This window comes from Triticum urartu, unplaced genomic scaffold, assembly GCF_003073215.2.
Source record: "Triticum urartu cultivar G1812 unplaced genomic scaffold, Tu2.1 TuUngrouped_contig_5264, whole genome shotgun sequence".
Lineage (NCBI taxonomy): Eukaryota > Viridiplantae > Streptophyta > Magnoliopsida > Poales > Poaceae > Triticum > Triticum urartu.
The window spans coordinates 1-14,365 of NW_024115926.1; the positions used below are offsets into that span (position 1 = coordinate 1).

General features: G+C 44.6%; 1 protein-coding gene across 1 annotated transcript; it reads right to left on the reverse strand.

Annotated features, from left to right (window-relative positions):
* Positions 1-10,697: 10,697 nt before the first annotated feature.
* LOC125528985 (aminoacylase-1) lies at positions 10,698-14,344 on the reverse strand (the record flags this gene model as incomplete). Its single annotated transcript, XM_048693400.1, is given in 5 exon segments — positions 10,698-11,072; positions 11,290-11,529; positions 12,231-12,368; positions 13,119-13,571; positions 14,169-14,344. Coding segments are annotated over 5 exon segments (1,121 nt in total), but the record flags the coding sequence as incomplete, so codon positions are not given.
* Between the last annotated feature and the right edge of the window lie 21 nt (positions 14,345-14,365).

Genomic DNA, 14,365 nt, shown 5'->3' on the forward strand with positions numbered 1-14,365 from the left:
AATTATCATGATTTCTTCATGAGGACTCTGGCAAATGTTGCACTCTCTCCGTTTGAGTTGAAGCCTTATGCTCCTTGGATTATGAGATTCCTCAGAACAAGGTCTTCACTCAACTACAAGGCTGATTTTTAGAATCACCTCAGCTACCTGCCCCCGATTGAAGTCCTCAAGTAGACTTATTCCTCAGCTGATGAAAAGGGCAAGGCACCTGCTGTCATCGATGAAGGCATTCGTCCATTGGATGGTCAGTTTCGGAAGGCTGCATCTTATTCCACCAATGATGACTCTGCCACTCATGATTTTGTTGCACATGCATCCAAGCCAAATCCTCAAGTCACAGCTCCCAGAGTGATGACTGACCGTGAGCTGCTTCTTAGTCTTCACCAGAAGGTGGATCGAAACCATAAATGGGTTAAGCGTCAGTTTGGTTCTCTTCTTCACAACATGAATGCTACACATAATGCAGTGAAGAAAAACCATTATGCGACGCCCCAAGACCGGAGCTTCAGATGCCTTCCAGGGTTTCCGAGATTCGTTGTGTGATTTGTTTTGTCTGTTGCATTCATCTTTGGATCATGTGCATTGCATCATGTCATCATGCCATCTTTTTCTCAACAATCAAATTGTATGGATCTTCGATCCATTTAAACCGAGGGAATTCACATGGTGATTCTCTTTACAACATATCCTCTCAATATTTAGAGAGCTATAGTAAATATTCCAATTATTTGGAATTTACCGCAAACACACTTGCAATTTAAAACTCTCAAGTCTTTTCTACTTCGAGTTGCTCCTCAAACGTTGCCATATATTCTTTCATCATTTTCCGGAGCTCCATCAAAAATCCGAACATTTTTGGACCTTCCCAACCCTCAATTCCTATTCAAACCATTTGAATTAAATCCAAATGCGTTTGAATTTAATCCCTGCAATCTTGCCAATTCTATTTTTCTGTGATCATGCTTATTTTTATGAGTCCAGGAAAATTGTCCTCCTGATCAAATTCTTTTCCCTAACCCCCCTTCCTTTTCCTTTCTCTCTATATCTTTTTGGTTAAAGAAGAAAGAGAGGAGAGAGGAGCCCAACAGGCCAGCAGGCTCCTGGCCTTTTTCCTCTCCCCACCTAATTGGCCCAAGGCCCAGCCTGCGCCCTCCCCCTAGGCGCAACCCCCCCTCTATACTGGGCCGGCCTCCAAGGCCCACTCCCTCCCGAACCCTAGCGAGCATCTCTCCTCTCTCCCTCGTCTCCACCTCGCGCCGCCAGACTCTTCTGCTCGATCCCCATCCCTCTCTCCCTCGTTCACTCGTCTTCCTCTCCTCCCGCTATCGCCGCCACCCACACGCACCAGGGAAGAGTCCCGCTCGCCCCCTCATCCTCCTCCCGCCGCAGTCCTCGCCCCCATGCCTGGCCCGAGCACCTCTCCTCTCCTGCACCTTGTCCATGGCGCCGTCCAGCCACACCACGCCCTCAAGTGACCGGCCTCCCTCCGTTTCGTCGATGCTGCCAAGCCCTTCGCCGTCTGCCCGCCATGGCCTCCTGTCATGGGCCAGAGGAGCCGCGTCGCGCATCTCTGGCCTCGTCCCCGACCTATGCAGCCTGGATCCCAACGCCGGCGAACCCTCCAACTGTGCAGGCCTCCTCTCCATGCGTGGCTGCACGCCTGCATCACTCCCGAAGGCCACCCCGCGCGTGACCCTGACGCCCTATTGCAGCTGCTCTTCCCGCGCGTCGCCGTGCTCCTGTTCCGTTGTGTACCAGCCCGAAGGAGTTGGCTGTGTCGACCTCTTGAACACCTTCGACCCTCCGATCACCACCATGGCTTCGCTGGCCTCCTCACAACGCGCGTGCCGAGCTGCCCCTGCCTCGCTCGACCACCACCATCGCCTCCATGTTTTGTTCCTTGCGGGAAGAAGACCCATGCCCTTCGATCGCAACATGCCTTCGCTGGGTTGTCTCCGCAAGGCCCCTTTGCGAATCACTGCAAGGCCAAGACCATCTCCGGGCATGAAGCCTCAAGTCCGAGGACTATCGCATTCGTGGATACCTTTTGCCAAGTACCACGATAGGTGAAGACCAAGACAGAGACCTCCTCGAGCAGGAGCATTTTTTGGGATCGTTAGGACCATCTCAAGTTCGACTATGTTTTGCTGCCCCGACCGAGACCGACAAGTACCACTACGACCATCCCTCGCCAAGACCGACCCCGAAAGGCTCGGATTCGTCACGTGTGCAGTGGCCCATGTACAACTACACGGACTCGCCAAGTACCACTTCATGTCGACAAGACCACACGGATGCTCGAATGAGTACTGAACGCAACGCCAAGTACCACTACCGCCACAGTAATTTTGACAAGAAACGTGTACCACTACCGTCGCCAGTACCTCTACTGTCGTCATGTACCCCTACTTCCACTACCGTTGCGAGAACAACTACTTCCTCTACGAACTTGAACCGCGCTGAGAATGCTCCCTTGTAAGGTATAACCGCCGGAACAACGCGCGTGGACTGAATGCATGTGTTGTATGACGTGAACTCCGTGTTTGCACCGTGCCCGTTTGTTTCATGCACGTCCCTGTTTGCCATGCCGTCGACCCGTGGGAAGCTGGTAACCGGGATCAACCCACTATCTTTTGCACGCTTCCGCCACACTTCCTTTGCACCGGCATCTCAATCGAGTTACCGGAACCGGAATGTTGCCGTGGCACCATTTCCGTTGTTGTTGTCGTGGCACCCCTTTCGTTTCCGCCACGATGACAAATGCTTCATAACATGCTCATGCCAATATTTTCTTAAAATTGCATAAACTTGCATATGCCATCCGCATCATGATAATAACATTTAAAATGTTTAAAATTGTTGTTTGCATTAAATTGCTAAATGCATGTGGAGTTTTACCGGAATTGTTCTTTGTTATTTCCGGCCTCATTTAAACTTGCCTAAATGTTTAGTTTACTTATGCTCCACCTCTCGCCATGTTTAAACAACATTTAATTTTGTTGAGTAGTTTAAATGGGAGAGAACTAAATAATTAAATGTGGTGTTTCGTTAATATGCAACTCGTTGCATATTGAGCTCCACTTAACTTGTAGTTTTGCTTGTGCACTTTGTCATGCCATGCCTCATTAAACCGGACATGCATCATACTTGGTTGTGCATCATGCCATGTTTATGTGATGATTGTTTACCGTGTTGTTTGCTTCTTTCCGGTGTTACTTCTTCTTGTTAGTTCCGGTAACGTCATGTTTGTGAGGATCCATTCGACTATGTCCATTTGTATTCTTCATGGACTCGTTTTTCTTCCTTGCGGGATCTCAGGCAAGATGACCATACCCTCGAAATCACTTATATCTTTGCTTGCTAGTTGCTCGTTCTTTTGCTATGCAGCGATACCTACCACTTGCTATATCATGCCTCCCCTATTGCCATCTCAGCCTCTAACCCACCTTTCCTAGCAAACCGTTGTTTGGCTATGTTACCGCTTTGCTCAGCCCCTCTTATAGCGTTGCTAGTTGCAGGTGAAGATGAAGTTTGTTCCATGTTGGAACAGGGATATTGTTGGGATATCATTATTATCTCTTATTTACTTTAATGCATCTATATACTTGGTAAAGGGTGGAAGGCTCGGCCTTATGCCTGGTGTTTTGTTCCACTCTTGCCGCCCTAGTTTCCGTCATACCGGTGTTATGTTCCTTGATTTTGCGTCCCTTACGCGGTTGGGTGTTATGGGAACCCCTTGACAGTTTGCTTTGAATAAAACTCCTCCAGCAAGGCCCAACCTTGGTTTCCATTTGCCTAACAACCTATTACCTTCCCTTGGGTTCTGCAGAGTCAAGGGTCATCTTTATTTTAAGCCCCTCCGGGCCAGTGCTCCTCTGAGTGTTGGTCCCAACTAGAGTCCTTTGCAGCGCCACCTCGGGGAAACTTGAGGTTTGGTTTTAGTTGTACGAAGCGCTCATCCGGTGTGCCCTGAGAACGAGATACATGTGACTCCTATCGGGATTTGTCGGCACATCGAGCGGCTTTGATGGTCTTGTTTTACCATTGTCGAAATGTCTTGTAACCGGGATTCCGAGTCTGATCGGGTCTTCCTGGGAGAAGGAATATCCTTCGTTGACCGTGAGAGCTTGTGATGGGCTAAGTTGGGACACCCCTGCAGGGTTTTGAACTTTCGAAAGCCATGCCCGCGGTTATGGGCAGATGGGAATTTGTTAATATCCGGTTGTAGAGAACTTGACACTTAACTTAATTAAAATGAATCAACCGCGTGTGTAGCCGTGATGGTCTCTTCTCGGCTGAGTCCGGGAAGTGAACACGGTTCTTGTGTTATGCTTGAACGTAAGTAGTTTCAGGATCACTTCTTGATCACTTCCAGTTCACGACCGAGCTTTGCTTCTCTTCTCGCTCTCATTTGCGTAAGTTAGCCACCATATTTGCTAGTGTTTGCCGCAGCTCCACCTCACTACCCTTTCCTACCCATAAGCTTAAATAGTCTTGATCGCGCGCGTGTGAGATTGTTGAGTCCTCGTGGCTCACAGATACTTCCAAACAGTTGCAGGTGCCGATGATACCAGTGCAGATGACGCAACCGAGCTCAAGTGGGAGCCCGATGGAGATCTTGTTCGTTGTGTTGTTCCGTTTCCCGTTGATCAGTAGTGGAGCCCAGTCGGGACGATCGGGGATCTTGCATTTGGGGTTGTCTTTATTTATGTTGGTTCCGTAGCCGGACCTATATTTATGTATTGTGTGAAGTGGCGATTGTAAGCCAACTCTTTATCCCTTTCTTATTCAATACATGGGATGTGTAAAGATTACCCCTCTTGCGACATGCCTACTATGCGGTTATGCCTCTAAGTCGTGCTCCGACACGTGGGAGATATAGTCGCATCGTGGGTGTTACACATTACTACCTCCATGAAGTTTTCGGTCGCACCTGGGCTATATTATCACATATGTATGGTGAAGAAGATCTGAAGCAAATGGGTCTCAAGGAGAACTTTGATTGGTCTGCACCTCCAGCGAAGAAATTCAAGAAGGTCAAAGTTCCTTCCTTGGTGGCCAGCTCCTATTCTTCATCCCGCGACACCGATGAGTTTGAAGACTTGGACGACACTGCGGCAGGCCCTACAACGACAAACGACCCCAACAACGCTGGCGCTCCTCCATCAACTTGATATTCTTCAGGGGTGTTAGTCCTCATTTTCGATCCTTTTGGTCATTCGATGACAAAGGGGGAGAAATTTGAGTTAGTCTTCAAGCGGGTCTACCTATATGGGCGTTTTTTTCTAAGTTACAACTCTCGTTCTTTTGAAGGCTTTGCTGGATCGAGTTGTAATCTTAAACTCTATGGTGGTCTGATACTTGTGATGATTTCTTCTGCATGCTTATTCCTCATTAATGTTAATGCACACATGCTGAATTACATCAGTCACCATATTTCATCATGCATTTCAAATTCTTCATATTATATGTATAAATTACAAGATATAGGAGGAGATCTCCATGATTCTACTCTTCAAAGTGTGCATTGCTTCAAAAGAAAAATCCTCACTATGCACATCTTCAGGGGGAGTTCTTCTATATCTTGCAATCAAAATCCTCAATATCAGTATTTACACTTCATATGTTTATCCCCGTTGAAAACTTAACCTATATTGTCATCAATCACCAAAAAGAGGGAGATTGTAAGTGCATCTAGTGCCCCTTAGTGATTTTGGTGTACTGAAGACTTATAGGTTAAGGGACTGATGCGTTTGTGAGTGTACATAGGTCTATAAGTCTATGAGGAGTTTGATATTTACAGAGAAAGTCAACCCCTAAAAATGAAGTTCTTCGACTGAAGACTTTGGATTTCTGAAGACTTTGAAAGTGAAGAAATTGGTGTAATCCTGAAGACTTGGTATTCATTCGAGGAACATGAAGCATGAAGACTTTTGTTTTCGTAGTTTCTTTTTCTCTTTCTTGAGTCATAGGAAACACCGTACTGTTAAAGAGGGTCGAGGAAATACTAGGAAAAATTTCCAAGTGATGCTCAACTAAATACTACACCTACCAATCCCTTCGAGTGAAGCCATTGGAAATCTCATACAGCCTAGTCAATTTCTTCAGTGACAGAGACGAAGTTCTTCTGGTCTCTGAGAAATTTGTTCTAACTGAGGAGTTAGGAATTCGCCAGTGCGGATTGCCTACACAGTGAGGAACATGATAGCCCTGAGGAATTTGATACTCAAAATTCCGACCGTTGCTGTGCTATGCGCCAGCTGTCCCAAAATATCTACCCACCTAACGGTCATATCATTGAAGGGCATTTATGTCTTATCATGTCGGGATGCTCCCTAGGCTATAAATAGCCGCCCCTACAACCACTAGCTGGTTGGCTGCTCCGAGAGAAACTAACACTTGTCATTTGAGAGCATCCCATCCTCCGAGGATTTTGAGTGAAAATCATTAAGTGATGAAAACCCAAACACCTACAAACCCAAAGTGATTGAGCATCACTGAAGAAATTGATCCTGCGTGGATCCGATGCTTGTTACCTTTGAAGACTGTGCATCTTCCAGACTGTTAGGCATCATGGTCTAGAGCATCCAAGAGGAAATTTTGGATCGTCGAGTGACCGAGTCTGTGAAGGTTTGGAAGTCACCTGAAGACTTACCACGAGTGATTGGGTGAGGTCTGTGTGACCTTAGCTCAAGGGGAATATGGTGAGGACTAAGTGTCCTGAGCTGCGTGCTTAGGACTGGGTGTCCGATACTGTGTTCCTCAGGTTTAAATACCTAGCCGCCCTAACCAGACGTACAACTGTCACAACAGTTGGAACTGGTCTACCAAATCATTTTCTTCACCGAGCTAACTGGTTCCATTTCCTCAACCCTTCCATTTCCTCGTTTCTGTGTTGTGTGCTTGTTCATATCTGTTTGAAGACTTTGACTGAAGACTTTTCTCAATTTCCTTAGTTCAATTTCTTCAGTCTGTTTGTCTTCGTTCTGTTATTCTGTGTTTACGCTTTCTGTACTCTGTGCTTGTTTTCATTTCTTCATGAAGACCATGCTCATGCTCTGTTATGTTTACTTCTGAGTACTTATTCCGCTGCAAGTAGTTCTTCACTCAGCAATTTCCTCACCCTGAAATTCCTCAGTGAAGAATTCATAAAAATCGTCTATTCACCCCCCTTCTAGTCGATATAACGCACTTTCAGGTAATACATCTGCTACACGGGCGAGCAATTCCACCCAATGCACCTCAAAATCCTGACCTAAGGAAGTATCTCAGACGAGAGAGTGGATCTCTGTTGTGCACAACGCATGCCAGTGGTGTCGCGCATTCCGATCTACCTGCTTGGCCTCGCTGTTTGTCACGTCTTCCTCCACAAAATCAACCCCTCTTCCCTACGCCACTGGTTCATTCATTCCAGATGCGTCTTGTCTGCCAGTACCTCATGGCTAGCATGGAATGCGTCGATGTCTCACCGCCACTTCTTCGGACCTTCTGGCGTTCGTTCAGCTACGACAAGCGACGGTCAGGGTGGCGGCTTGATGGTGAGAAAGAGTCAAGCATGGTTCATGTGTAAAAGTTGTAGGAGAGTAGCCGAGTAGGAGTGAGCGTTGATGGGAAATCGAACAACTTATGTGCGCTCTACCGCAATTTACTTGTTTGGGTTCACTTTCTGTTTTGTCAAGAAGAATAACTAGAGGAGGATCCAAGCCTTGATCCGTCCATGCTCAAGACATTTGACAACATCGAGACAACAAAAACATTCGAGAGGTTTGTGTACATAAGAGAAGAGGAGACAGGGTCTCCTCAGTCCTCACTGATGCACCAAGTATTTAATCTATAAGTATAACATATAATATATGCCGATTAACTTTTTGCCGGTAAATATGCCGATGAACTACAGTATCATCTATTGTTTCAGGTCGAATTATTGGAGATGTATAGGGGCCATATTTTCTTTTTTTGCTTTGCCTGCGGAAGCAGAAACAAAGCATTGATTCGTCGGAACCCACTTATGCGCCACGATTGCATGTCAAGAGGCAAGAATTTCACCATGGCAAGATAAGACTGTCTTTCCTCACAGCTTTGCTCTAGACACTAACTCCTTATCAATGCAGTCATCTTTGTGTTTGGCGAATATCTTTATTTTTTCGATAAAGGGTGATTTTATTATCTTAAAATGTAGCATCAAACGGATACAAAGCATTATGAGTAACATACGGTCTCTGCATGATTAGGATGCACACGGCCCAATATGAAAGTTCGACAAAAATTCATGAAAAAACCTGACAAATCGGCAACACTAGAGCCATATAGACCGGCACTATGCCTATGTCGATGGAGATGATGGATCGATCCGAAGGTTATGTTGCCACCCATGTTGAGAAAAAACCCTCCGTAGCCACCTGCTCCAATCGCATACACACCATCTTGAATAGCGGTTGGTCATCCGGTCGTTGTAATATATTACTTTTCTTTTATTAATGTATTATTTCTGATCTGATGGTTTCATATTCTTAATTCATACATAACAAGGAGCAAAATAGTGCAATGTGTATATGTGAAATATCGTGCATTAAATAATACATGTGGGCTTGTGAGGATATCCATATCACATGAATTAACGTGCTGCTTACTATGGAGTTGTACACGTGATGTATGATGGTGTTCCATTCATCTAGTATACTTCTACTTTTGTATACAATTTTTGTTATTGAAATTCAATTAGTAATTGTTATAATTGTCACTACCACAAAGGAGAAAGAGCTGGCGGCACAGTTACACTCTACCCAAGTAGTTGAATGTGGGTGTTAACATGAATGATGGTAAGGTGGGTGGCTCGTCACATGCCTACATTCAGCTCCAACCGGGCAAGAATCACCTCACCGTCTTATGTTGCGCCACATTAACTCATGCAACATAGATGGCTATATATAAGACTGCTAGGCAGTGATGGATCCATAGGCCAAGAGAAGAAGGGCAAGGCAGAGAAAGTGAGCTGAGCTGCAAGCTGAGGGCAAGAGCAATGTAGCAATGGGTGTGGGAGGTATCGGTAACAAGTTTGCTACGCGGGCAAGCAATTCCACCTGACGCACCTCAAAATCCTGACCTGACGAAGCATCTCAGACGAGCGAGTGGATCTCTGTTGTGCATGACGCACACCAGTCGTGTTGCGCCTTCCGATCTACCTGTTCGGCCGCGTTGTGTGTCACGTCTTCCTTCACTAAATCAACCCCTCTTCCCTACGCCATTGGGTCATTCATTCCAGATGCGTCTTGTCAGGTTGTGCCACTTGGCTAGCATGGAATGCCTCGACATCTGACCGCCACTTCCTCGGACTTGCTGGCGTCCGTTCAGCCGCGACAACCGACGGAAAGGGTGGCGGCTTGATGCTACTAGGGTGGTGGATCAACGAGGTTCATGTCTAAGTTGTAGGAGCCTAGGAGTGAGTGTTGATTAAAGCGAACGACTTATGTGTGTGTTGTACCGCAATTTACTTGTTTGGATTCATTTTCTGCTTTGTCGAGAAAGATAACTAGAGGTGGATAGAAGAGAGGAGTTGCGTGGCTGCCTAGGTATATCCAAGTCTCGATCCGTCTAAGCTTCAATACATTTGACAACATCTAGACAACAAAAACATTATGAGGTTTGTGTACATAAAAGGAGAGGAGACATGGTCTCCTCACTGACGCACCAAGTATTTAATAAGTACTAATCATAATAATAATATGCCGATGAACTTCAGATGCAGTATCATCCATTATTCCAGGTCAAATTATCAGAGATGTACAAGGACCATATTTTTTTTTCTGTTTTTTGCTTTGGCCGGGGAAGGAGAAACAAAGCATCGATTCGTCGGAACCCACTTCTGCGCCACGATTGCATGACAAGAGGCAAGAATTTCACCGTGGCAAGACAAGATCGTCTTTCCTCACAGCTCTGCTCTAGACACTAACTCCTCGTCAATGCAGTCATCTTTGTGCTTGGCCAGTACCTTTATAATCGAATTATACATCCCAATCCCTTTGAGGTGCCCATCTGTGCTCAGGTACTCGCCGATTCTTTTACCATGGAGTTGTACACGTGATGTTCTGACGGTGTTCCATCCATGTAGTATACTCCTACTTTTATATACAATTTGTGCTATTTGAAATTCAATTGGTAATTGTATAATTGCCACTACCACAAAGGACAAAGAGTTCGCGGCACAGTTACACTCTACCCAAGTAGTTGAATGCAGGCGTGAATGTAGATGATGTCAACGTAGGTGGCTCGTAACAAGCCTTACGTGCAGTTCTCAAAAAAAAAAAATCCCACCGTGCAATAATCACCTGACCATCTTATGTTGCGCCGCATTGATGCAATGCATAGATGACTATATATAACACTGAGCTGAGGGTCGAGGGCAAGAGCAGTGTAGCAATGGGCATGGGAGGCGTCGGTAACATGTTTGCTACTCAGGCCAGAAATTCCACCTGATCCAGCGCAAACTGCAGGCTGAGACGAGCGAGTTTATCTCTGTTGTGCACAACACATGCCTGGCATGTCGTGCCTTCCAAGGCAGGCGTAGAAAGAAAGAGAACTTGAGGAGGGGAAAAGAGAGGAGCTGCGTGGATCCAAGTCTCAAGATCCGTCAAAGCTTCAGGACGGTGTCTCACTGACGCATCAAAGTAGCGAGGAAGTGCCTCACCAAGAGAAAGAACTGATGAACAACGGATGAAATGCCATCACTTATTTAATTATACAGAGATGTCATTACTCGTACAATATGCGGAGGAACTACAGATGCAGTATCATGAATTATTTCAGGTCAAATTATTAGAGATGTACAAGGACCGTATCTGTGGTTTTGCTTTGGCCGCCGGAGCAGAAACAGAACATGTATTTGCCAAAACCTTCTTCTGCGTTACGACTGCACGTCGAGAGGCAAGATATCCGGCGTGGCAAGATAAGATCATCTTTCCTCACAGTTCTGCCCTAGACTCCTCGTCGATGCCGTCATCTTTGTGTGTGGCCAGCGCCTTTATAATGGACTCGTATATCCCAATTCCTTTGAGGTACTCATCTTTGCTCAGGAACTGCAAGACATGCACACATCTTAAGTATTTGTAAAGAACATTGGTACTTTCTTGTGTATAAACGATAAGAACATGACCAATATGTTGCTATTTTAGCTGTCAGGTACTGTAGGTGCACGTTGATGTGTCTAGTTCTAAAGCTATGCTATTCTATATGAGAAAGGCAATCGGATAAGTTGATGGCTTGATGTATTAAATGGAGCTTGGTGGCACAAACCTCGTTATGATCATGGAGCAGTACTGGTGTGTTCGCCATAGGGGAAAAGCCAAAAGCTGGTATCCCAATTTCCCGGAAATAACGAGCATCAGTAGAAGCCGGAAATATCTCCGGCTTGCCAAGTTTGCCACCAGCTCGCTTCACAGATTCTTCAAACACAGGCCACCATGGGTTCGAGCTGTCAGCAATTGTCATGGCTGGCTTCCCTAACTTGTCAAGGACAGAGCCCTTTTGTTTGAACTGTCAAACAGACATCAAGAAGAAACTTGATTACAAAACTTATGCACCATGTAATATTATCCTTACAAGATTGCCGAAATTAAAATAAAAGGAAACTCTCAGCTCAACTGCTCCTTTGTTTTGCTCATCAAAGTGTTACACTAGCATTATTCGTTTACAAGCTTTTTTTTATCTGCCTTTCACAAATTTTCAGCCATGCATTGCCTTTAAAGTATTTGTAGCAGGCACAAACTGAACATGAATCAGTTTTCACCAATAGAAGCGCAGGCTTTAGTACACCAAATGAAATACTCCTATCTTACAGTCATTTAACACACTAGACAGTCAGAAAAAACACCCTCAACCCCCAGTACCCAATAAAAAGTAGCTAATACAAACTAACACAGCAAACCTCAATAATTACTTCAACCCTTCAACTGAATGAATAATTACAAGATAATTAACCTTCTTCAATTATTCTAGAAAACTTTCTACCTATATTTTGTGTTAGATATTTCTTTCCTTTTTCATAATTTAAAAGACAAATCAAAAGATTTACAGTGCAGAAGAGGAATGATAAATTAACCTTCATTTCAAATGGGTATCCCCCATGACAAAGAACACGATTCAAGAAAAATCAAATATAATGTAAGCTCTCCACAGCATGGATAATTATATATGTTGACAAGGCATAAGTAATTGCCCTGTCAAGAACATCATACCTCGAAAGTCAAGTTGCGTGAAGAAGGTGCCCATTCTTCAGCAAGACGCTTCTCTAGTGCTTCAGTATGAACACTAGGAGGGATTCGAATGTCAATTCCTACCTCTGCTTCAGATGGTTGTAGATTCATCACAAAACCCTGAAATAAGAGTGAAAATAGACTTATTAACTGAAAACATGAGTCAATCAGGGTGAACTTGATGGCAAAGTGTTATCCTTTTAACAAAAACTACATGACTAAGGTAGCAAATACTAATTGCAATGAATTCAAGATGTTACAGTACATAAAAGCATCAGAGTCTACATGATCATGATTGTGAACTCCGTGGTACATTTCGAAGTAAATGAACTTCAAGAACTGACTTACAATTCTCTGACTCGGAGAATGGACAGAACACAGAAGTATCAGGTCCTATGTAAGCGTGATTAACTATGGTAATTCTAAAAAACATGAGACATAACGTTACTGGCCAGCACCAACTAAGAAGAAAACAAGCCTTAGTAATGCTGAAATCATATGGTCCTCTTTTTTTAGCAGGTGGATTACCTATCTCATCACGCTACCAGACATGTCAGAGATTCTTAGGCATGAAAGACTAAACAAAATCAATACTAAACAGATATTCAGTATAGAATAAATAATTCCTAGTCAAAGGAACTGATTGTTCAATTTGAACAAACATCAAATATGAAACCTATGCACTGTGTCATCTCAAAATAAATTTTAAAATACATAGGTTAATCAAGAAAAAGGACATCACATTAGCAAATGAGCAAGCGAGCAAGTACTCAAACTGCTTATATTTTTAATTGATGTTGTGAAGGATCCAATAGCAATTCGTAAATTACACTTATAGCACATTGTAAACAGGAACTTGGATAAACTAACCGTGGGTGTAGGTGTCCCAGCCTTCAAGTACGCAAAATTCACCGATACAACGTCCCCTTCAGCTTTCTCTCCGGACTTAACCAAATCAAACTGAGCTGTCCTGAACCTCCGAAGAGCCTCCACACTTTTCATTAAATTCTCCATTGCACTACCATCATACAATTTTGCACCATGCCCTGGCGCTCCCTTTGCTTTAATAGTAAGCCACCAAGGACTACGTTCTGCATAGAACACCCGGTACTCCTCCCTAGGGGATGCAAGTCCCTCGTCAAGAACCAATCCCACATTCAGCTCCTTGAATTCGTTCGATGCAACAAATAGCTCAACACCCTCATGTCCACCAATCTCCTCATCGGGAACAAATATAATATATATGTTCCGATCTGGGACAAAGCCCGCATCACGGAGACGCCGAATGGCTTCAAGATACTGCATCCCCACACACTTCATGTCCTACATTCATGAACCACAGTGAAGATCTCTTAGATAAGATAAACATGTAGAAGTGACAGCTTATCACACCACATTGTAGCTTTTAGCAGTCTCGCAGTGTTTGCGAAGGTTACTCGGACAGATCATGTATATCGAGCCATACATATCATCTAAATGCAGCTAAATACTGGACTATAAAGGGAAAATAGCAATCTTAGTATTGGAATTCATATATTTCAGGCAATATAGGTTGCATCGAACTAAGTGCACATGGAGTATAGATCTCTACAAGTACAGTGAATCTAGTCACAATTCACAAGTTTACAACATCATCAATAGTGACAAAAGAGAACACTGTGATTGGATTCAGTGCTAAAAATTCACTTGATGGATAGATTACTCAAGCATGCTCGTTGATGAAAGAACACTGAAATCAACCAAGAAGCTTGCCTGTGATATACTAACAGAGACTGCACACGGCATAAAGCAGTTATCTTTCGTGTTATTTGTAGTCTACACATTATATGATAGTATATGCTTTAGCAAAACTGATAGTATATCCATATTTGCAGCCCAAACGAAACAAGTAAAAAAAATCGCGGCTGAAAGCAATCTTGCCTGGGAGCCGCGCGCGTAGATGCGACCGGATGCCTCGTCAAGAGTGGCAGAGAGAGGCGCGTGCTCCCACTTCTTGGGCTCCGACGGCACGACGTCGGTGTGGGAGTTGAGAAGTATAGAAGGAAGCGACGGCCGCCGCCCGGGCCACCGGAGCAGCAGCAAGGGCTTGCCGGCGGGAAAATCCCACCGCCGGCGCG